The sequence below is a fragment of the Gastrolobium bilobum genome, unplaced genomic scaffold (genome assembly GCF_033153095.1).
Source record: "Gastrolobium bilobum isolate Gb01-03AN ecotype WA unplaced genomic scaffold, APGP_CSIRO_Gbil_v1 utg21774, whole genome shotgun sequence".
NCBI classification, from domain to species: Eukaryota; Viridiplantae; Streptophyta; class Magnoliopsida; order Fabales; family Fabaceae; genus Gastrolobium; species Gastrolobium bilobum.
In genome coordinates this window covers 51,607-74,539 of record NW_026896416.1, presented here as the reverse complement: position 1 = coordinate 74,539, position 22,933 = coordinate 51,607, and the positions used below count along the sequence as shown (strand labels likewise).

The window sequence follows — 22,933 nt, the reverse complement described above, 5'->3', positions numbered from 1 at the left end:
TATATACATACATATATATATATATATATATATATATATATATTATGAAGTAGGATCCTTTGACACCGAGAGCCATTTGATAAAAAAAAATCAACGACTCTGATTTGTTAGCATGTGACATCATTGATCTTTTTTTATCTAACGGCTCTCAGATGAGATGTCAAACTTCAAATTTGACACTAGTGTCAAAGGATCCTACCTTTATATATATATATATATATATATATATATATATATATATATATAGTTTAGCGAATGTAAAGTGACTGCACCTAAGGATTGGTGCAGGCATATAAAACTACGTCGTTTTATAATGTAAAAGTATTAAATATACGGAATAATAACCATACAAAGGTGGAAATAAATATAAAACATTAAATATGAAAAATCATAACCATACAAAGTTGGAAATAAATATAATATTTTTATTTTCTACAATTAATTTTAAATGTGAACTTCCTTTATCCCACCCAAAACGACGTAGTTTTTAGGTGACTGCACCAATACTTATATACAGTCACATTAAAAATTATTTTGCCACACACACACACACACATATATATATATATATATATATATATATATATATATATATATATATATATATATATATACGGCTTATCATTTCTTAAGCTGCTTGAGATAACTTTATCTCCGGCTACTAAATCATAACCGTACAAAGATGGATCAATGGTGATAAAGGAAGAGAAAAAAAAGGAATCATAATCAACCAAAGATGAATCACTTAATATAAGAAAATAAATAAATAAAACGACGTAGTTTTGGGGTGGCCGGATATAAACTTATCTCAAGTTGCCGAAGAAATATTTTTCCCATATATATATATATATATATATATATATATATATATATATATATATATATATATATATATATTTCAATAATTTGATATCGTCATTGATTAGATTCATAGCTTCTTAATGTGAAACAATAATGCAATAATTTCAACTCATAAGTTCAATGCTTATTAATACAATAACACATATTTTTCACTCATCTTTGTTAGTTTCCTTAATTTTATATTTATTTTTTGAAAAAATAGTCGAAAAAATTAAAAAAAAAAAATTGTACATAAAAGTTTAAGTGAGGTTAGACACCGGTATCCCACTAAGGTCAAGGAAGACCCCCCAACCTCTTTGAGGATTTCTGAGAAGGATTACATATTATCCACCAACAAAGTTCTCACATCGGCCAGCAGGGTTTGAACCCACGCCCTTGAGGGGTATGGACCAAACCCTTAGCCAACTCGACCCACCTTTGTTGGCAAAAAAAAAAATTAATTAATTATTAGTTCATATAGGAAAGTTTTCTAACTCATTTATGTTTATAATATTTTACATATATTGAAAATGAAATTATTTTGAATTTTAGCATAAATTTAATTATAGAAAAGCTTAACAATATGAACAAAATATAGAGTAAGAATTGTGCAAACTAACCTTGATTTTTATATAATTCTTATAAATATTTTATATTAAGTTCATATTTTATTTTTATTTATGATATAAATATTTTTATTTTCGCTCCCACTATAAAAAAAAATCTTGGGTCGATCAAGGACCGTAACAAAACCAATTAATGTGACAAAAATAAATTGGTTTCATTGACTTGTGTTCTCTCTCGTCTGTTTTTCTTTTCTTCCTTTTTTTGGTGCATAAAACAAGGTCTTAGGTGCAAAAAATCTTGTTGGTCAGAGGATTCGAGTAAAGATATAAAGGACACAAGCTTCATTTCAAGCTAATAGTATTTTTCAAAACAACCCTCTATTCTTTTTGGTCTAGTTTTCAATTAATGCATGATGTGTAACACTCCATTACAGGATCAGTGTGTTAATGTTGATTATGATATTAAATACAATTACAATTACAACAATTTATTTAAAAATACGAAAAAAAAATCTTTTTATTATGTATGCGATTTAAACAACCAGATTACACAATATATAAAACTGTTATCGCAACTGAAATCTAAACACGGAAGTAATATTCTAAATGTATAATTATCATACAACACTTATTTTAAGTTGTTAAGAGATTCCCATAAACATAGCACAAAATTCATTTTTACAACTTTACCAAATCAGAGTGTCTTCGGTTTTCTTAAATTTAGGCATGATCTACTCATCAATAAATTCTCATCTTTTGGTATGTTAAACTAGACTCTTCTACCTTTCCAACAAGGTATCACACGCCTCATTTGAAATTCTCTAGCTCCGGTTATAGCCATTTGAAGTCAAACAAGCAAAACTGCCAACTGACCTCAAACAGGGCACCTAACATCCCTCACGGTTTCTGTAATTGCCAACGTTTCACTCAACCAATTGCTCTCAAATTTTTATACAGAATAGTAGACACCTAGATCTTGAATTTGGTATCATAAGCCTAATTTGAGTAAGAAATGAGAGATATTAATTTTGGAAAACACAGCCCGAGACTAGTGTTCAACAGGTCTGCAGTGGGAAGTCTCCACTAATTTTGACCTACAGGGCGCTACAGAACTCCAAATGACACCAAATTTTAGGACAATATATTTGACATCTTAGCTTTAAACTGAATAATGGCATGCCTTATTTGGACATTTGTGGAGGGAGATATGGTCTCCCAAAGTTGGTCCAAAAACTGATCATTTTCCTAGAAATTTTGACGACATCTTCTTTGTTTTATTAATTAATCCCACTTGCTCCAAGTTTGTTCTAATCCTCCAAATTGTAACTAATAGACCAAGGGTGGAACACAAGGTTCAACATAACTTGGTGCTCTTATAACCTACAACAACATTTGCTCAATTCTTTATTTAACTCATAAGTGCCATCCACCGTTTACTTCTTGTACAATTAATAACCATTTCAATCACATAATCCATTTACATACATTCTCATAATTAAACAACATCATAATCTAAAATAGGCCTATTGCCCTTCCATCACATGCATTCATAATTAAATTACACAAGATCCTTAATACATCAATTACATTTAATCCACTAACAAATAAAATATTACATCATGATGCCCAAAATAATATTACATACAACATCACTAGACTTAGCCCCAAAATGCTACATGAATAAACACTATGCATGGTATACATCACTCATGCAATACTACATGTTCCTGCACTAAGTCTAGCATACCAATGAAACCACAAAATGCTAAATACAATATATCTTGATGCACTCCAAAATGCTCTACTCCACATCATCTAGTGGTCCTTTTTCCCAACACTTCTGCACCGCTAGATGAACCTGAAACATAGCCCCATAACGCAGGGTGAGATACACGAATATATCTCAGTAACCTAAAGGTTCTAAAGGATCACTTCGCCCAATGGCTCACTCAGATGTGCAATGACAATAATACAAATATAAATAGAGCATGCAAAATAACATAGAATGACGGCCTACGACATACAACATATGACAATCTCAATCGGGTTCTCATCCAAGAATATATCCCCAAGATATAATTCAAGGCATCCACAATTATAACCCCTAAGACATTCCTAGAGATGTCAAGGTTACATATTATAATTCAAGGCATCTCAATCGGGTCCTTTTTCTGTATCGCAGTATTTCATCCGCTAAAAACATTATTCATCAATTTTTCAGAAACTTTTCTAATCACTTAATTTTTCGTTCCGAATCCATTTTCAGTATTATTTTCATCATTTGAGACCTAATTCTATCATTTTATAATTTAGGGTTACATATTTGCTGATTTACCATTGCTTCAGAACTTATGATTTTCACTAAATATATTCTTTAACTCTCAATTTAATTATTAATATGCATTTTAAATATGTGAGGCGTTATATGATGCATTTCTCTTCAAGCCATATAAACACGGAAGAAGATGTCAAGGTTGCTACATATTTAACTAGAACTTCCAATACGAAGCAACGTGTTCTAACTTGGTTCTAATCAAAAATTAACTTGCCATTTCTAACATTTTGTCTTTTGCAATGATTTCAAATAAATTATCATTTTAGCTATCGAATCAGCGGTAGATGGCCCATGAGTTACTTTTAAAAAGACCATTTATTTTGATGTACTAATGGTCCCCTAAAAAATTCACTCCAAAGCCTTCAAGTTTTGGGGTTATTCAATTGTAGCATGAAGTATAATACAAATGAAAGAGGTGAATTTTTTTATCTGCTTTCTTGTGTTAGAAAGTTACTGCATGTGGGAATGTTTGGTGTACGGCTGAGTAATAGAATCTCATAAGCCACAAGCACAAAACCAAACCTTTTAGAGAGACCCCACACACTGTTTTTACCTTCTTCTTTTTTTCGGTTGTGTCGGGGCCTGGTCATGCATGTGAGGCCAAATCATTTTTAGGAATCCATTTTATATCAACGTGACGACAAATTAAAAGTTGCATACGACCAATATTCACCGACACCGGTACCTTCTGTATTTTCGTAGCGTATTGCATTTTCAATTTTTCATTTCGTAGCGTATTGCATTTCATCCTTCTTAATTGAATCTGATTTGCTCTTCCTCAGCAACCCTGAATTCCTCTCATGCCCCTCACCTGATTCACCACTTTCTTTGCCAAGCTCTGTAGCACCCTTCTGTGTTTCAGATCTTAGCTTTCTGGTGTGAATTGGGCTTCTCTCAAATTTATCTGCAGAAGCACCAATCTTTCTGGTGTGAATTGGGCTCTTCTTGATTTCATCAGAAGAAGAAATGTTCAGCTCTTTACACTGTTCCTCTGAATTCTTCTGGCTCTCTGGTTTTCCTTTTGTCACCTGAATTGGGTTCTTATATAACCCCTCAGAGCTCTCTTCTGATTTCCAAGTTTTTCTCCTTCCAGAAGTAGCACATTCAATTATTTTCAATTTGGAACCACCATTCCCTCCTCCATCTTCAGGATTTTCTTCTGCATTGAAGATCTTGATTCCCCCTCTCACAGCATCACTCTTCATTCTGCTCTCCTACACTGACCCTGCAACCACACTCCCTGTAACCCCTCCTCTTCTTTTACTCACTTCCATCCCCAATTTATCTTTTTTATCTCTCTCTCTCTCTCTCTCTCTCTACCTGGCAATCAGTAGATTCACTACTGTAATGGGTCATAGGTCGTTAATACATAAGAGGCTTCCAGCTGAAGCAATGGCGGTTGGTGGGGGGCAACATTGTGATCCCTTTGTAAAGCAAATGAGAGAGAGAGAGAGAGAGAGAGAGAGAGAGAGATCAGATTTAGGAAGACAGTAGTCGGTCACTTTTCTTTTTCTTTTTTATTTCTTCTTTTCTTTTCCTTGATGATCACTACTAATGTTATGAGGGAAGGGAAAAGCGAAGGTAAATTTGGTGGGGTTGGAATGATTAGGGTGTTAAGGATGAACAGTTTTAAGCATTGATTCCCTAAAATCTCTCCGTCACCCTTACGGAGGCACCCAAAAAGTCGTTAGTCTGAACCTCACATCACATGTAATTGTATAATAGCCAGCTGCATATATAACTTGTCTGAGGGTCAAGTATGTGTGAAATTTGCAGTGTACTGCTGAATTGGAGTGTTTTTCTTTTGCTATTTTGTCCTTTCCAGCATGTAATACAGTAAGCATGAAGAAACTGCAAGTAGTACCGTGACAGAAGATCACACAAACACCACCAATTTTGGCCAATGTTAACTCTGCTTCAAGGATGTGAATACTGAATTTTAATAGATATGTGTGTGTAGTTGGTTAATCACTATTGCTCGGGAATTTCTATTATGGTTTTTTTAACACAGAAACAGGGTTCTATCAGGTTTTACAAATCTAGACAGCTAGAAAAAGAAAATTTTCCGTAAAATAATTACACTAAATTTCCTATAAAAGATATTCATCAATGCACAACCTCCCGGTTCTTTTCTAACCTGCAGGTCATCGTGGTCTTCTAATTTGGGGTTTAATAATTTTCTTCTATCTTCCTTTATATAATAAAATAAAGTCTTTTGCTACTGGGAGTAAGATACTATTAATTTTTCTATTGATAGCATATATATATATATATATATATATATATATATATATATATATATATATATATATATATATATATATATATATACTTTTTTCCTTTAATTTTTAACTATTTTATATGAAAATTTCTTTTTTTTTTCTCAAATTTTAATTATTTATATTTTTAAAAATTAATCTCATTTTTTACATTAAAATTTTCTTTTTCTCTCCTGAATCTCAATTACATATAGCTAGTGTCAAGTTAATTTTTTATTTTATTTATTAAATTAGTTTTTTTTTCTTTCTGAATCTCAATTGTTCAATTCCTATAATATTAAATTAGAATATACTATATTGAGAGTGATTTTGTCTTTTAGTTCATTCCTCTATAAAAATGAAACATGTTATTCTTAGTTTTTCTTTTTATTTTATTTTATTTTAAGTTTGAATTCTTTTAAATTAATGATTTACATCTTCTTTACAGTTTTAAATATTTTTTTAAAAATATATATTTTAAATAAATTTAAAATATTATGTCCTTCCTTCTAATAAATTTTCCAAAAATTCGTCTAGTTATTTTGAATTTGAAACAAAAAGTATTAAATAAAAATGTTTCAACATTTAACATAATTAAAAATTCTTCACCTAATTTAAAGAGTTATTAAGTTGACTAATTAGGAAAAATTAAAATTTCTTTAAATAATTGAACATGAATACTTGATTGGATGAGGAGGGTACCAGTTACGTGAGATTGAATTGATAATCTTCAAGGTCGTGTTATGCTTTAATTGGTGTTATATCACGTAGACGATACTGTTTATTCATATTAATCGACAATTGTCTATGCGTGTATAGAGAAATTTCGATAACTGGTTGTAGGTGCTTAGAGTCAACTCTAGTCAGAAATTGCAGGATGATGCGAATCCCCAAGGACCATAACAAAACCAATTAGCGCGACAGAAATATCATTGACTCGTGTTCTTTCTCATCTGCTTTTTTTCCCATTTTTTTTTTTTGAAAATTTGTATGATTTTAAAGGATGTAAAATTATGTCATTTTAATTGAAAGAAAAAAATAGATAAAAAAAAGAGAGTGTGGACAAAAAAAAATTAAAGATATAAATTTTATTTTTTTATAAAAGTGAAATGACACAAATTATATCATTTAAAAAGAAAAATAAATTTTTTTTGGGGTCATAAAAAAATCTTGAGTGCGAAAAATCTTGTCGTCATAGGATCCTAGTAAATATCTAAAGGACACAAGCTTGCTTCATTTCATGCTAATTAAATTTTTCAATACAACCCTCTATTCTTTTTGGTCTAGTTTTCAATCCATATATAAAGACTGAAGAAGATGTCAAGGTTTCTACATTACGAAGCAACGTGTTTTAACTTGGTTCTAAGCAAAACTAGCCATTTCTAACATTTTGTTTTGCAATGTCAATTAAATTTTCATGTTAGCTAACGAATCACCGATAGATGGCCCATGAGTTAATTTTAAATTAAAGACCATTTATTTTGACGTACTAATGGTCCCCCAAAAATTCACTCCAAAACCTTTAAGTTTGGGGGTTATTCAACGGTCGCATTAAGTATAATACAAACGAAAGGGGTGAATTTGTTTATCTTCTTATCTGCTTTCGTGTGTGAGAAAGTTAGTGCATGTGGTAATGTTTGGTGTAAGGCTCTTGACTTGGGGATTGCAATTTCTGAATAGAGTTGAGTCTAAGCACCTATATGCAGTTATTGAAATCCATCTCTACACGCATAGAAAATTCGTCAATTTATATGAATGAATAGTATTTTAGAACTAGTTAAAATCAAGATTTTACTTAAAATCGAAAAGAGGATAAAAAATCGTAAAATGTAAAATCGTAATGTAAAAAAATCATAAAAAATTAAAAATATGTAAAAGCGTTTGGAATATTGGTAAAATTATTTTGATGAAAAAAATAATAAAATGATAATAATAAATCCAGATTTTAATTATTGTATACATGCTTTATATAACACCAATTAAACTATACCTCGACCTTGAAGATCATCAATCCAATCTCACGTAATTGGTACCCTCCTATCCAATGAAGTATTCCTGTTTAATTAATTAAAGAAATTTTAATTTCTCCTAATTAGTCAACTTAATAACTCTCTGAATTGGGTAAAGAAAAGAAAGGGCAATATGATTTTTTTTTTTTTTGAGGTACAGATAGGGGCATAGCCCCAACAAGAAAGAAAAAAAACAAGCCTAACTAGAGAAGAAGGTAGCCTCAGGAACGCTGGAACCAGCAGAAGACTTTATCCCAGGGTCCCAAATATCAGCTGCAATAAGAGAGACCCGATCTTGGTGAGGAGAATGGAAGACATTAAGACCAAAATCTCTGCTAATCGCATCCTTCGCTAACCAGTCTGCACATTTATTAATAGATCTAAGAATGTTTACACAAGAAACATTCCAATCTTTGTCCAAGCAAGATCGAATCTTGGCTACCAAAGGGAGCCTTCGAGCATCATTACCATAAGAGGTAAGAAGGCTAACAGCTTGAGAAGGGTTACTTTCTAGAACAATAATCATACATCCCAGATTCCAAGCAAAAATTAAGCTATGATAAATAGCCCACAATTCTGCCTCTAAGGAGGAGAAACATCCCAAAAACAAGGAGAAGCCACTAATCCAGGAACCAGTAGAGTCCCGAAGGATGCCACCACAGGTAGCCTTATCACCTGAAATAGCACCATCAACATTCAACTTTACAGAGTTAAGAACTGGTCGAGACCAGGAAGGGGAAGGTCTGTTAAGGAGACTCTGTGTACTGCTCCAACTAGAAGAGTAGAGATTCTCGAATAAATTAGAAATCCACGGGCCAAAATTCACAGGTCTAATAAAGTGCACATCATGCAGCTCTTTAATCCTTCAAGACCAGATCAAGTTGCACACTAGGAAGAACAAATCTCTCCAATCTCTCATCTGACACTTAGCAACATTCAGATTCATGTACATCCAGTCTTCAAACCGAGAAATAGAAAAGAATTCACATGGAAGAGGTTGAAGGAGAGAAGAGTTCCAAATAACTAGAGCTTTGGGACAATCTCTAAAAACATGCAGACTAGTTTCACTAGAGCTTAAACAACAACGACATCTATCAGAGCTATTACCCAATTTAGCAATTTTTTCCTTAGTTAACAATCTGTTGTGATTCATCTTCCAGAGGAGAAATTTCATTCTTTCCAAACCTCTCCAACTCCAAATTCTTTTCCAAGAAATGCTAAGGTTAGAGTAATTAAAATTCATCAGGTTACCATAGGATAATTTGACCAAAGAATGGTTGGGTTTCTAACCTTTCCAAGCTAACACATCCATACCTGCTTCAGCAACAGGGGGCAGAATAGCTAGAATAGTGTTGAACACTCTGGATTCAAAATGCTTTCTGAGAAGATCATGATTCCAGCCCTCATTAGTATCATTCAAATAATCAGTAGTTTTATTATTCAAGTCATCAGCTTCTGGAGGAGAAATAGACAAAGAAAGAAGATTCTGATTTAAGCTCGTCCAGCTATCAATCCAAAATCTGACCTTGCTACCATCTCTAATCTGCCAGAATAGGCATTTTAACACTTCAAGCCAAACTTTGCAGAGACTTTTCCAGAAGTGAGAATCATAGACTTTGCAGCTCAAAACATTGGTTAAATCAAAGTTTCTGCCATATTTAGCAAGAAGGACTTGGGACCAAAGCTGAGCAGGAATCAATCAGAGACCAAACACATTTACGTAGAAAAGCCTCATTATGCTTCCTTAGGTTGATGATGCCCAAAGCCCCAAGATCTCTGAGAAGACATAGTTGATTCCACGCTATCAAATGATGTTTTCTATGTATCTTAGAATCTCCCCAAATAAACTTTCTTTGCAACTTCTCTATTTCCTCACAAATACCAATAGGCAAAAGACTAGTTTGTATTTGAAACATAGGAATAGCAGAAATAACAGATTTAGCTAATGTGACTCTGCCAGCCATAGACAAACATTGCCTTTTCCAACCCTATAGTCTATTATGGACTCTGTAAGAACTCACACCGTTAATTAAGGTATTTAATTAATTAATTATGCAAAATTAGGAAATGATTCCATAATTGACTCTAATAATTATTATGAGGCTTTAATAATTATAGTAAGTGAGTAATAATGCTGAAAGTAGCTTTTCGGAAGAAAAGTGCAGATACTGATTCTGCTAGTCGGTATAAATGCGTACCGAAAAAGTATCCCGGAAAATTAATGTAAGTGCATGATAATTACTAAAATAATATGTAGGACTTGTAAAACGAGTTTCAAGTCCAGATAATGAGAACTGGTGCTAGAAACCGGTACTGGCTTGGAAAAGTGCGTACCGGAAAGGTGCTCAGAAAATTACGAGAAAAATATGATAAATCTTAGAAAATTATGTAGTTTCATAATCCAAACTTTGGGATTAAAATGCTAAGCTTAGCAATTAAAATTAATAATGTGTGTTAATTGAGTAAGTGGCTATAAATACCTTTGTTAAGGGCACAAAGCCCTAGGTTTTCTGTTGCTACGTGAATGCTGGAGTGGCTGGTCAGTTGCTACTATTTCATTGAGCTTTCTTCACCATTTTGGAGATCAAGTGTCAATTTTGCTTGGTTTCTTCACCTCCAAACACTTGAGCCTTGTGTGAGTGACATTTGTGAGTGTGTAGGGAGTTGTGGTTCTGAGTTGAAGGACTGTTTGAAGTCAGTTTGTGGGCTGAGTGGTCTTGTGTGAGGGTGAGAGCTTCCTACTTGTCTTGTGAAGCTTCAAGAAGCTTCTTTGTGAAGAAAGGACCAACTTTTGTGTTGCATTTTCGTACACCTTATTTCCAGAACCTGTAGAGGCAGTGTGGTGAGCTCCTTGAGCCATTGATCCTCTGTTTTGAGCTTTGGTGAGTTGTACCTACCTTGAGCTTGTGTTTTAATGGATTAAAGGTGTGATCTTTGCATGTTTAAAGGATTAATCAAGTTACCAACTGGGGTGTGGACCTTAATCAGTATAAAGATGCATGCTTTAACGTAAGTAAGTGTTAAAAATGGAACCTTGGAAGGATATCTTCACGAAATGCATTTTCTGCATTCTGTCGTGAAATATCCGGATATGTGCCCGATGAATATCCGGATATGTGATATCCGGATATGGGTTTTGTGTATCCGGATAATAGATATCCGGATATGGGATTCTGGATATGGTCTCGAGGAATATCCGAATATTCTGGGATTTCGTAGAATAGTAGCTGTGCTGTGTGTACAGTAGGCTATTGGGGGTTTGTGGACCCTAGACTGATGAAGTTGAACTTCTGTAATTAATGAACTAAGTCAGAATCGTTGTGATTAAGGACTTATGGCTTGGTATGGAGCCTTAAGACGTAAATCGTAAGGAGAGGCGTTGTCTTTAAGTTATATGCTTGTGTTGCATTATTATCGATATAGTATTGGTCCATAACAGATTGTGAATCTGCTGTGTTTGGACTTTGAGTTGTGGACTCTTGGCTTTTGGGGTTAGCTCGCAAGGTAAGCTTTCGTGTCCTCGGTTTAGCCATGTTGTGGTTCCACCATGTCCCATGGGGGTATGGTTTATGCATGCTGTGTACATGCTTTTGGATATTTGATATGTTGATTGAACTTTACATGTAATGACTTTTAATATGCATGTGTTGTTTCATCTTGACGGGAAGCCTGAGTATGTAGCGCCATACAAGACGGTGTACCGGGATGAATGCAAGTGGTACTTGCACGGTGTGTAGGTGATAGACGTATACATGCACTGTCTCTGGCCAGTAGATTAGTATTGACACACATGACATGATTATCTGCTGCATTGCATTGTTTTAGAAATGATAAATGATAAACTGTTTTTGAACTTATATTGCACATGTAAGTGAGCTTGGGGTGGAAGATCCTTGAGGACTCACTGACTTACTGAGATTTCTAGATTAGAGATCTTACCCCACGTTTGGGGAATGCTTATTTCAGGATCAGGTAGTATGGGTACTGATGCCTCAGGCGGCAGGAGGCCGGAGCTTAGCTGATTATGTTTCACTGCTTATGCTAGCATGACTGGATTTGGATGCTGTTTATGTTTTTCGCTATTTATGATATGTTGTTGTTGGGACTGATGTTGGGCATGTTGCCTTATTTGAGTGAGCATGGGGATTGTCCATGACACTTTCTGTTAGTACTTGTAGTTTGGAGTTGTATAAACTGTTAGATGGTCCAGTCTACGTTGTTGTAGTTCCGTGACTAGAGCCACACTTATATTATCTATGTTATGAGGTATTTCAGTTAGCTGTTTTATTGCAATTACATACAGGCGATGTTTTATTAATTGATTATTAAGCAAGTTGGTAATGTTAATGGCATCATAATTGAAAAGAAAAAGTAATTCCGCATTTTAATTAAGCGCAGCTTAATACGATATTATGATAACATTACCGGATATATACGGGGTGTTACAGACTCTATCCATGATGTCACTATAGTGGGATTTAGTGACTCTTCCATGCTTCATCATATACCCAAGGTATCTACCAAGGTTTTTGGTTTGGACAAAGCCACTAAGCTTAATAATATCAACAACAAGCTCCACTAGAACATTCTTAGAAAAGAAAATGTTCGATTTTAGGAGACTAGTCTTTTGACCCGATATTTCCCCAAAGGAGGCCAAACACTTTATAATTGTGGAAATTTGGTCAACACTGGCTTTTACAAATAGCATTAGATCATCCGCAAAAAGCAAGTGAGATATTTTAGGACCCCTTTTTCCTGTATTCAAAGGCTTCCACTCTTTCTTATCCACTGAATCAGGTATGATATGAGACAATTTCTCCATACATAAGACAAAAATGTATGGAGAAATTGGGTCTCCTTGACGAAGACCTCTACTAGGAGAAATAGCTCCAGCTTTATCTCCATTCTATAAGACTTCAAGCTTAGTTGAAGTGATGTAATTCATAATGATATTTATTAGAAATTCAGGCAACTTTATTTCAATTAGAACCTTATGGATAAAATTCCAAGAAATGCGATCATAAGCCTTCTCTAGATCAATCTTGATTACAAGAAAACCCCTCTTCCCTCTCATCTTGTTCATAGAGTGGACCATTTCTTGGGCAATCACTATGTTATCTTGAATATGTCTATTTGGCACGAAGCTGACTTGGTGGGGGGAAACAAGCTTTTGGAGAAGAGGTTTCAGCATGCTCACAATAATCTTGCTTATGCCTTTATAGAGCATAGAGCAAAGGGCTATTGGTCTGAGTTGAGAGATCTTTTCAGGCTTGTTAAGCTTAGGAATCAAGACCAGGAGGGTTTTATTGATAGCCTTTATGCCTTCAGGGTTCTTCCAGAGTTGTCCCACAAGCTCACAAGTCTGCCTACCCACAGCACTCCAGTTTTTCTGAAAAAATAAGGTAGGATACCCATCTGGACCCGGACCTTTTAAGGCCCCCAGAGCAAAAAAAGCTTCTTTGATCTCTAAACAAGAGATATTCTCCTTCGTAGAGATAAAATCACCTTCCTTAATAGCCTCCCAGGAAGTCTTGGTCTCAATACAGGGCTTATTGTGATTATCTTCAATGAACAAAGAGGTATAAAAGTTTAGAACTAAGTTGACCAAATTGGTTTCATCTCTAACATAATGATCCTCTTCATTTTTTAACTCTAAGATTTTGTTTCTAGCCATCCTGATAATGGTGGTGGTATGATAAAATTTGGTATTTCGATCACCATCTTCAATCCATTTACATCTAGCTTTTTGAAACCACAAGTCTTCCTCCTGCTGAAGCACCATATTAAGCTCCTCTTGAAGAGCTTTATCTGAAGCTAAATGAGAATCATCAGGAAGATTAGCCTGGTTGAGTTGCAGCTCCTTAAGTCTATCCAACAACAACTCTTTTTTAGCATGTATGTTGCCAAAAACATTTTTATTCCAGGAAGTAAGAGGATTGACCAGGCTATAAAGACTGATGTCGATGCTTTTATTAGTGCACCAGGTAGCACTAAGGAAATCCAGAAAAGAGGGATAATCTTGCCACACTGCTAAAAATCTGAAGGGTCTTTCTCTCCAGGTTTTATTTTGAGCTAAAAGAGAGACAATAATAGGATTATGATAAGAGTTCAGCCTTGGTAAGGCTCTAATTGATGCTTCAACAAAGGTAGTTCTCCAATCGGCATTAGCACAGACTCTATCAACCTCTTGTAGACTCTGTCCAAATGGATCCATTTGGAACCTCTCCAAGTAAGATTATAATCTCTGCAACCCAGATCAATGACATTGCAGTCATTCAACAATGAAGCAAATTTATGGCATCTAGCTAGATTAGCAGGAACGCCATCTTTTTTCTTTAGCTAAGGCAATCTCATTAAAATCACCCATCATCATCCACGGACCCTCCACAGATTCACTGATTCTCTTGAGATTAACCCATAAAGCTTCCCTAATATCCTCTTTTGGGCTGGCATAAATGATAGTTAACAGAAAAGAGACACCTAAGCTGCTCATACAAGAGCAATGAATTAATTGATTATTCTTTTCAATTAAAAAAATGGAGCAGCAATCCTCTTTCCAAAGGATCCAGATACCCCCAGCAAAGCCAACAACATCCTTTATAATAAACAACTTGAAACCAAGCTGCTTTATTTTCTTAAGAACAATAGCCCCACTAATTCTCGGTTCAAGGACATCAACCAAACCTATCTTGTACTTCCTAATGAAATTGCATAGGGTAGTTTTGAACGGTTTCTTAGCCGCTCCACTGCAATTCCAAACAAGACAATTAATTGGGAACAATTGGTTTGTCAAGGATTGCAGAGTTCCTAGTTACTCTCTTCCATAGGCTCATAAATGACCTCATTATTGATTTTATCCATATCCATACCTTCTTGTTCCTCTAACACAGAGGGAACAATAGCCATAGTTAAATCAGGTGGTTCATTCAGCAATACAACCTTTCCTCTAACCTTTTCTTCTAATTTAGCAGCTATACAGTTAGGAGAAACCAAAACATTACTCTCTGAACATTGAAGCTTCTCCCCTGCTAGTTCCTCACACCCTTTTCCTTCAATAGTATTCCCAGACAGTTTATCCAAACCCGCAACAGGAGACTTCAGAGGGTTATCAACCACAACTGGGCTGACCACAGGAGTAGGGATGGAACTCTCTTTACCTCTAGGAGGGTCAGCAGATATGTTGGCCTTTGTAGAGAAGACGAAAAAAGAATTAACTTTCATTGGCTTTGGATTATTTCTATCAGGATTTGGCTTTCCTGTTTTCTTTCAAGAACTTTTGACATTATCTTTCTTCGTGGTAGTAACAACATGCTGAGGGTTAGAGAGCCTCTTGTTATTATTGGAGACTAAAGTCCCCGGCCCAGAGGAACCACCAAAGGAAAGAGAATTCAATGTGCTTTTACCTTTCCCTTTCAAGGTATCCTGACCCAGGTTATTATTACTAACCTTATTGGGAATATCCTCACCAAAAGATCTATCCTTACCATTAGATTTATTGGCTATAGGAGGATTTCTGGGTTTTCTCTTCTGCACCACCATCCAAGGGCCTACGCCCTGAACACCTGAAGGCATGTTCACCTTCTTCTCACATCTAACAGGGTTGTCACTCACAGGGGCTTGCTTAGCATAATCAGGGAAGTTATCAGAACTGTGGCCATACCTCCCACACTTTAGACAAATGAGGTAAAGACCCTTATATTCCACTCGAAATAAATCATCTTCAATATAATATTCATCCCTCAGGGGTTTGGACAGATCTAAAATCACTCAAACACGAGCATACTTACCTCCGTCACCAGTAGAGGTAGTCTTGTCCACTTTGATATCTTTACCAACAGAATTACCAAGGTGAAGTAGAAAAGGGTACTCACAAAATTCTTGGGGGATTCCCGGCAGCCTAATCCACGCCGCTACTTTGTGGATGTTAGCCTTAGCTGGGTTGAAGCAAGGCTCCCATTTCCTTATCGCTAAGTAATGTCCCAACAACACCTATGGGTCACCATTGATTGCTATGTTGAGATCTTCCAGGTTGGAAAATTTTACAGAAAAGAACTCATTGCCCATATCTGCTACCACTATGGATCCATACTTCGCCCACAAATTATCCAGTTTTTTCTTCATATACAAAACCCCAACCTTTTTACCTTAGAGCTTAACAATTAGGGCATTTTCGCAAGGCTTCCTCATTCTTTGTTTTGCTTCCTCTGAACAGGGGATTGTCACCGAACCATCTTCACTGTAAATCGTTTGGAAGCCCCATTCTGAAATTACTCCCAACTTTGGGTCGAGTGGAACGCTTATGTCCTCCTCCATATTTTCGAAGCCCTTCGAGTCTGCTCCCAAAATATTGTCATCCTTCCTCAAAGCATCCAGAAAGGATATTTGTTTCCTACTTGAAGGAGAATCTGTTAAAACACTCAGGCCAGCTCCTCGAATAGAAGAGTCCGAGTTAAACTCCTCCCCATCCTTAGATCTTTTCACACTTTTTCGCAAATTCACTTTGACTATTGTGGGGACCTCTAAAGAACTGCTCATAAGAATCTCTGATGATGACATCGCAAAAACCTAGCAGAGAGACAGAAAACGCACGCGTGATGGTCTCGCACCTAACCCATAATGGTATAGGCAATATGATTTTTAAATATGTTAAATGTTGAAACATTTTTATTTAATATTTTTTTGTTTCAAATTTAAAATATCTAGAAGAATGTTTGGAAAATTTATTAGGAGGATATAATATTTTCTTTAATATGTTAAATTTAATTAAAATGTAAAATTATAAATTAAAAGAAAATTACTAAAAAAAATATTTAAAATTATAAAGAGGATATAAATCATTAATTTAAAATAATTTAAACTTAAAATAAAAAAATAAAAAGAATAACTAAGAATAACATGTTTCATTTTAAAGTAGAATGAACTAAAAGACAAAATCACTCTCAATATAGTATATTCTAATTTAATATTATAGGAATTGAACATCTGAGATTCAGAAAGGAAAAAAACAAACTAATGTAAAAAATTAAAATTAAAAATAAATTGACACTATATATAATTGAGATTCAGGAGTGAAAAAGAAGTTTCTAATGTAAAAAAATGAGATTAATTTGTAAAATTTGAGAAAAAAAGAAATTCTAATATAAAAAAGTTAAAAATTAAGAGGGGAGAGGGAATTAGAATAAAAATATCTAAGCTATAGAAAAATTAATACTATCTTACTCCCAGTAGAAAAAGACTTTATTTTATTATATAAATGCAGATAGAAGAAAATTATAGAACCCCAAATTAGAAGACTACGATGACCTGCTGGCTAGAAAAGAACTGGGAGGTTGTGCATTTGCATCAAGGATGCATATCTTTTATACCAAATTTAGTGTAATTGTTTTATGGAAAATTTTCTTTTTTTAACTCTATAGATTTGTAAAACCGCAGAGAACCCTGTTTGTGTGTTAAAAAAACCATAATAGAAATTCCGGAGCAGCAGTCATTAACCAACTACACACACACATTAATGAAAATTTAGTATTCACATCCTTGAAGCAGAGTTAAAATTGGCCAAAATTAGAGGTGTTTGTGAGATCTTCTGGCACGGTACTACTTGCAGTTTCTTTATGCTTCCTGTATTACATGTTGGCAAGGACAAAATAGCAAAAGAAAAACACTCCAATTCAGCAAGTACACCGCAGATTTCACACACACTTATCTCGGAGATAAATTATATATGCTGCTGGCTATTATACAAATACATGTGATGTGAGGGTGAAACTAATGACTTTTTGGGTGCCTCGGTAAGAGTGATATAGAGATTTTAGGGAATCAATGCTTAAAAGTGTTCATCCTTAACACCCTAATCATTCCAACCCCACCAAATTTACCTTCGCTTTTCCCTTCCCTCATAAACATTAGTGATCATCAAGAAAGAAAAAGAAATAAAGGAGGAAAAAAAAAGTGACCAACTACTGTCTCTTCCTAAATCTGATCTCTCTCTCTCTCTCTCTCTCTCTCTCTCTCTCTCTCTGAATTGCTTTACAATGGGATCACAATGTTGCCCCCCACCAACCGCCCTTGCTTTAGCTGGAAGCCTCTTATCCATTAACGACCTATGACCCATTACAGTACTGAATGTCAGGTAGAGAGAGAGAGAGATAAAAAAGATAAATTGGCGATGGAAGTGAGTAAAAGAAGAGGAGGGGTTAAAGGGAGTGTGGTTGCAGGGTCTGTGTGGGAGAGCAGAATGAAGAGTGATGAAGTGAGAGGGGGAATCAAGGTCTTCAATGCAGAAGAAAATCCTGCAGAAGGAGTAGGGAATGGTGGTTCCAAATTGAAAAGAATTGGATGTGCTACTTCTGGAAAGAGAAAAACTTGGAAATCAGAGAGCTCTGAGGGGTTAGACAAGAGCCCAATTCAGGTAACAAAAGGAAAACCAGAGAGCCAGAAGAATTCAGAGGAGCAGTGCAAGGAGCTGAACATTTCTTCTTCTGATGGAATCAAGAAGAGCCCAATTCACACCAGAAAGATTGGTGCTTCTGCAGATAAATTTGAGAGAAGCCCAATTCACACCAGAAAGCTAAGATCTGAAACACAGAAGGGTGCTACAGAGCTTGGCAAAGAAAGTGGTGAATCAGGTGAGGGGCATGAGAGGAATTCAGGGTTGTTGAGGAAGAGCAAATCAGATTCAATTAAGAAGAATGCTTCTGGGTCTGTCAATAATTCAGTTCAATTGAGGAAGACGAAATCCCAGTGTGATCAAGTTCCAGATGAATCAAGAAATGGGATCGATGGATCTGATGGTGGGTGGGAAAAGATTGAAGTTGAGAATGTGATGAAGGAAACTACTGACGAAAATTGCAAGGATTTTGATGATGTGTGCCAAGAGAAGGTGATGTCAAGCATTTCAGACAATGTCGGTGTTGTCAAAAGTTCATCAGAATTGCCTGTTCGGGTTGGTGGTGATTCAGATTATGTTATTGATGATGAAGGAGATGAAGAGGTGGAGGAAGAGGTGGTGGAAGAACAGGTTGAGATTGAGATGGAAAATGAGAGCTTTGATGTGAAGGAAATTAGTATTCCAGAATCCAAGGTTGTGAAGGAACCAGAAAATAATAAGGTTGGTGTGAATGAACAAGACAAGATGGTTGTTGTTAATGAGCCAGACAAGAAGGTGATTGTGAATGAACCAGAAAACAGGAAGGTCATGAATGAACCAGAGAAGAAGGTCGTGAATGAAACAGAACCAGAGAAGAAGGTCGTGAATGAACCAGAGAAGAAGATTGTGAATGAACTGGAGAAGAAGGTTGTGAATGAACCGGAGAAGAAGCTGGCTGTGAATGAACTGGAGAAGAAGGTTGTGAATGAACCGGAGAAGAAGGTTGTGAACAAATTAGAACCAAAGAAGGTTGTGAACGAACCAGAACCAAAGAAGGTTGTGAGTGCTCACATGCGATTTCATCACAGAAATGAAAGAAGACCAGTTTCTGTCCCTCCTGCTCTGAAGCAATCTCCTACAATTAGAAGGAATTCTACAATTTACCAAAATATCTCCGAAGCAAATTCAAGTAAGGACTTTTGATTTTCCTCAAGAGATTGTTCTTTCAATCTTTTTTTGGGTTTAATATATGCTTATTTAACAAGTGTGAGTGATCTTTATGGTTCAGTTCCAAAGCCAGAAGAATGCCATAGCTTTCCACAAACCCAAAGCAAGTTGCAGAGTCTAGGTGATTCATCTAAATTTCATAATTTTGGGAGAGTGTGAAATTTGTTCGCTTAATTTTATTCAAATTATAGCATTAATTCGTTATATACATGTCTCCCCTCCTCAGTGGATTTAGTCATGTGGAGAGATGTTTCAAGATCAGCATTTGTCTTCGGGATTGGAACATTCAGTATAGTCTCTTCTTCTTATGCAAAGGATATCAACCTGAGGTTAGAAATTCACACTAAATAGAGTATTTTTATATTGTTATAATACACTGTTCCAGAAGAGGGACCAGAACTGAAGATTTCTATCCTTGCTTCTGCAGTCTTATTTCTGTGATGTCCTACATAGGCCTTGTCTATCTCGCTGTTATCTTCCTCTATAGATCCCTAATTTGCAGGTAATAACCCAATCACTGTGGTGAAAAATATATTATAATAAGATTACTCTCTTTCTGATCCTCTTTCTTGGATCAAACTAATCAGGGGAGTCATAGACGTAGAGGACTCAAATTATGTACTGGGAGAAAAAGATGCAATTTGGATGCTAAAATTGATCCTCCCTTACTTGAATGAATTCCTGTCAAAACTCAAAGCCCTGTTTTCTGGAGATCCGGGTACCACAATTAAGGTAATTTTCTTTGCTCACTGTTTATATGATTACCTTCTTATTCTTAACATTAGAAATGTTGTAGCATAGAAGAACACCCAAAACTTAATTATTTTTTTTTTTCAATTTGCAGTTGGCAGTTTTGCTTTTTGTTTTGGCCAGATGTGGCAGACTCATAACCATTTGGAAGATGGCCAAATTCGGTATGTTTCTAAATGATTAATATAAAAAATTAACTGTATCAAAAGAGGATTCATATTGGCCTTAAAAGTTGGGGTTTCTAAGTCTATTCCATTTCGAAATAGAACTCTTGTTTCGGGTGACGATACTGTCAAAAGGTTAAATTTCTGGCATTTCAGTTTTAGTTCTTTTGAAAAACGACGCACAAGTAATTTCCATGTCAATGCAAAGTTTGTTACTTTTTGCATCACTTGCTTGGGGAGTGAAAGTTGCATCTTGCCCACCTCTACCCACATTTTCATATTTATTTTTCTTTGGTTATTCAGTTACTGGATTTGTTTTTTCACTTAAATGATTACTGACACATGGTTGCCTCAGGCTTCTTTGGGGTTTTTACCGTACCGAAGATCTGCTCTTCCTATTCTGCACAGTTAACTGCTTATGGTAATTTCCTGAATTTGATGTTGCTTTTTCCTAACATTATTTAATGCTTGATTTATAACACTCTACCTTTAAGTTGTAAACAAAATCGGTACAGTTGCAGTGAGTAGAGGCTTCCACGTGTCTCTACTCTTTAGTGTAGTGTAGTTGGTGCAGTGCTTGCCTAGGCCCACAACCGTTGATTATCCATGCATTGATGAGGAGTTAGAAACGGCTCTTTTGTTTGTACCTATGATCTTATTTTATTTGATTGTGTGGTTTATCCAATGCATCATAATGTAGATCTGGTGGTGCCTTTAAACAAAGATTAATATTTTATTGCGCATCCAATTATACCTCCTCCGAAGATATAATCAAATTCTAAATCTAAATTTGCTTGAAGATTTTGTCTCTATGAATATTTAATTTTTGATGATGGTAATTGAAACATAATTCAATGCGTCACATGGCTGAGCATCTTTGTTTTTTTTTATTCATCGCAGTTTTGTGCCCAGTTACTAGTATTGGCCTTTCTCTGACAATGGGACTGATTTTCGGAGTAAAGGGAACACAATTGTGGGATCATAACATAATGGTCCTCTACATCCCTAGTGGTCCCCAATCCCAAAGTCTAACAAAGTCCAAACCTAAAAAACTAGTGTCTTTGTGTTACGTAGGTCCTTGAAGGCCAAAAACCAAGCCTTCTCTTGATGGGCCTCACTACTCTAGTGTTCTAATATAAATGACATGTTTTTGTTTTTGACATGAAGCAAATTTTTGGATTCGTCGATTCCGGGATGCATGGGATTCATGCACTCACAAGAAAGCCGTGGCTCTTGGCATCTTCGGGCTTGTTTGGAATTTGTCATCAGTTGTTGCTCGCATTTGGGCAGGTAATTATTAAAACCATGCTGCAACTTCAAATGATATTGGTTAAATTCATAGCTTATGATTAAGCTTCAATTCTATTGTTTTGATATGCATTGTAGCTCTATTGATTGATTCATGCACATACACACTCACACTAACGGATGGTGTTTTGTTATATGCAGTTTTCATGTTATTTGTGGCCTTCAGATATTATCAACAACATTATTTGGTGAGAGATGAATGGGTGGAAGACGAAGCAGGATGCGATGAAACATTGCAAGAACCAGTTGGAGTTGGACAGAAACAAGGACTTGCAGCCAAATTCGTTGATATCAATAAAGTAAAGAAAGGATTCTAAAAGTGTGTGTTGAGGATGGTAGCTAGTGGTACCACATTATTTCAGTAGGCTTGCCCGGTTGCATGCACTGTGCCACTGCCATTTTCCCTTTTGAACTTTTTCTTTGCTTTACTTTTTTTCAGTTTCACATTAAAGTTTATTTCTCTCTATATATATATAGGTTAATTTAGTTAACTAATCTATCAGGGTTCAATAGGAAAAGGGAATAACAGCTTGGACGTTTATGATTTGTAATTAGCTTTCAGTTATAATAATTTATTTTCATTATGATGCTATTTCTCAAATTTGTGTTGTCCATGCATGTATATCACAAGGGGAAAGTAAAATGGAAAGATTGTGAGCAACGAGAAACACGGTTTGCAAACACTGAAGGAGCAACAAAAAAATAAAAATACATGAATTGAAATTGATATATGTAACAGAACTTTATTTGATATTGATTGAGAACTTTAATGGATATTAGGGAAAGAAAAGTATCATTTTGTAGGAACATAATATCTTTTTTCTACAGACACATAAAAGCACATGGGTCCCATATTTTTTTTTTTATTTTCTCTCACCACTCTTTTCTCTCTCCTTTCTGTGTTAGTGTGTGTAGGAAAGAGATATTTTCCTACAATAGAAAAACAAACTCCATAAAATATAACGTGAGTTCTCCTATTCCCAAGAACTTTTAATGTGTTTTGAAACCCTTGCAAGCTGAAGCAATTAATAGAAGATATTTGGTCCAATTAAGAAAAAGTGAGAAGCCTAGTTGTAAAGAATAATTCATGGGACAACGATCAATTTGCCA

At 35.2% G+C, this 22,933-nt stretch overlaps 1 protein-coding gene across 1 annotated transcript; it reads left to right on the top strand.

Annotated features, from left to right (window-relative positions):
• Positions 1-18,054: 18,054 nt before the first annotated feature.
• LOC133299598 (reticulon-like protein B21) lies at positions 18,055-22,323 on the top strand. The gene is made up of 10 exons (XM_061499068.1): positions 18,055-19,091; positions 19,248-19,563; positions 19,663-19,722; positions 19,828-19,930; positions 20,029-20,103; positions 20,189-20,333; positions 20,446-20,515; positions 20,871-20,936; positions 21,683-21,805; positions 21,965-22,323. The coding sequence occupies exons 1-10, from the start codon at positions 18,111-18,113 to the stop codon at positions 22,138-22,140; spliced, it is 2,115 nt and encodes a 704-aa protein (XP_061355052.1). The 5' UTR covers positions 18,055-18,110; the 3' UTR covers positions 22,141-22,323.
• The last annotated feature ends 610 nt before the right edge of the window (positions 22,324-22,933 follow it).